This window comes from Epinephelus moara, chromosome 8 (genome assembly GCF_006386435.1).
Source record: "Epinephelus moara isolate mb chromosome 8, YSFRI_EMoa_1.0, whole genome shotgun sequence".
NCBI classification, from domain to species: domain Eukaryota; kingdom Metazoa; phylum Chordata; class Actinopteri; order Perciformes; family Serranidae; genus Epinephelus; species Epinephelus moara.
Genome location: NC_065513.1, coordinates 43,746,586 through 43,747,826, shown reverse-complemented (window position 1 = coordinate 43,747,826; position 1,241 = coordinate 43,746,586). Strand labels below are relative to the sequence as shown.

The 1,241-nt window shown below is 42.7% G+C and overlaps 1 protein-coding gene across 1 annotated transcript in view; it reads right to left on the bottom strand.

Moving 5' to 3' along the window:
• Positions 1 to 832: 832 nt before the first annotated feature.
• Positions 833 to 1,241, bottom strand: part of LOC126394913 (golgin subfamily A member 4-like) — a 92,054-nt gene continuing 91,645 nt past the window's right edge. The window contains 1 exon segment of the mRNA XM_050052056.1: positions 833 to 1,234. Within this exon segment, the coding sequence (XP_049908013.1) occupies positions 833 to 1,234 (402 nt within the window).

Here is a 1,241-nt window from a genome sequence, read left to right as displayed (position 1 = left end):
CCAAGAGCAGTGTGTAAGAACGGTACATTTCCACAGACTACCGCTACATGAGCCATACAGACTACAGCTGTGGCTAACGGCTCTTTGTCTGGATCTCTACTCCTCTGTTGAATCACTCAGATCAGCCCGGGTGTATAGTGAACATTTTTCACCAGAGGATTGTCGTCTTCCTCGTGTTTGTGCTTCAGGCGTGTGCTCACCAACAGTTGACATTTAGGCTAAAAACATGGTGTAAATGGCGTCTTTTGGGATCAAATTTGAATGTCACAGCTTTCGGACACTTGGATTACACCACACGTGACACATGTTTTGTTTTTTTTTACATTTAAAACTGGTCACCGTTCACTTCAGTTACACTGCATTTGGCTGCAATGCTGTTTTCTGCTGAAACTCCAGGAGTGTTTTGTGAAGTGGAGATCTTCACCCATCCTCACATCAGCACAGAGGGGAGGAGATATTGAGTGAACTGTCATTTCTGAGAGAACTATCCCTTTAATATTGTCTCCAGTGAGGACGCATTTAAGTCCCGCCCCCACCAGTGGAGTATGACGCTGCTGAGACACCTGGCAGCCACTGAAAACCATTTTCTGTTGCCATGACAAACATCACAGTGACGTCTCTGCTTCTTTAAAGTTCCAGATATTGAAACCAAATAACAGCAAAATAAAATCATCTGAACCTGCTCTGCTGTCACATTTACATGAGACAAGTCCTCATGAAATGTGACACCTTGATGTGTCCTCTTGTGTCAGAAGTGTCTGTATCAGGTCACTCATCTCTCTGTCATGTGTTTTCTGCAGATCCTTCTTCTCCTCCTCATTTCTCACCTGTTTCATTTCTTGTTCTTCTTCTCCTCCTCATTTCTCACCTGTTTCATTTCTTGTTCCTGTTTTTTCAGTAACTCAGTGATTTTTCGCACATTTTCTCTCCTTCTGGTCACACATTTGACTAAGTCAGAAATGTCTTCCTGTTTTTTCTTCAGTTGTTCTTCATTGCTGTCTGAACGAGCCTTTAAGAGGTCATACTGCTGCTCTTTGTCTTTCAGTTGTCTCTCATGCTCCTGCTTTAGAGCTGCACATTCCTTCTTGTATTTCTCTTTGAATTCATTGAACTCTTCAGCTTTCTCTCTGGCCTCCTCTTCATGTGTCTTCATCAGATTCTCCATTTTCTTCTTATAGTTCTCCTCCATGTCTTCCTCTTGTTCTCTTCTGAGTCGGTCCTCTTCTTTTCTCTTCTTTTCA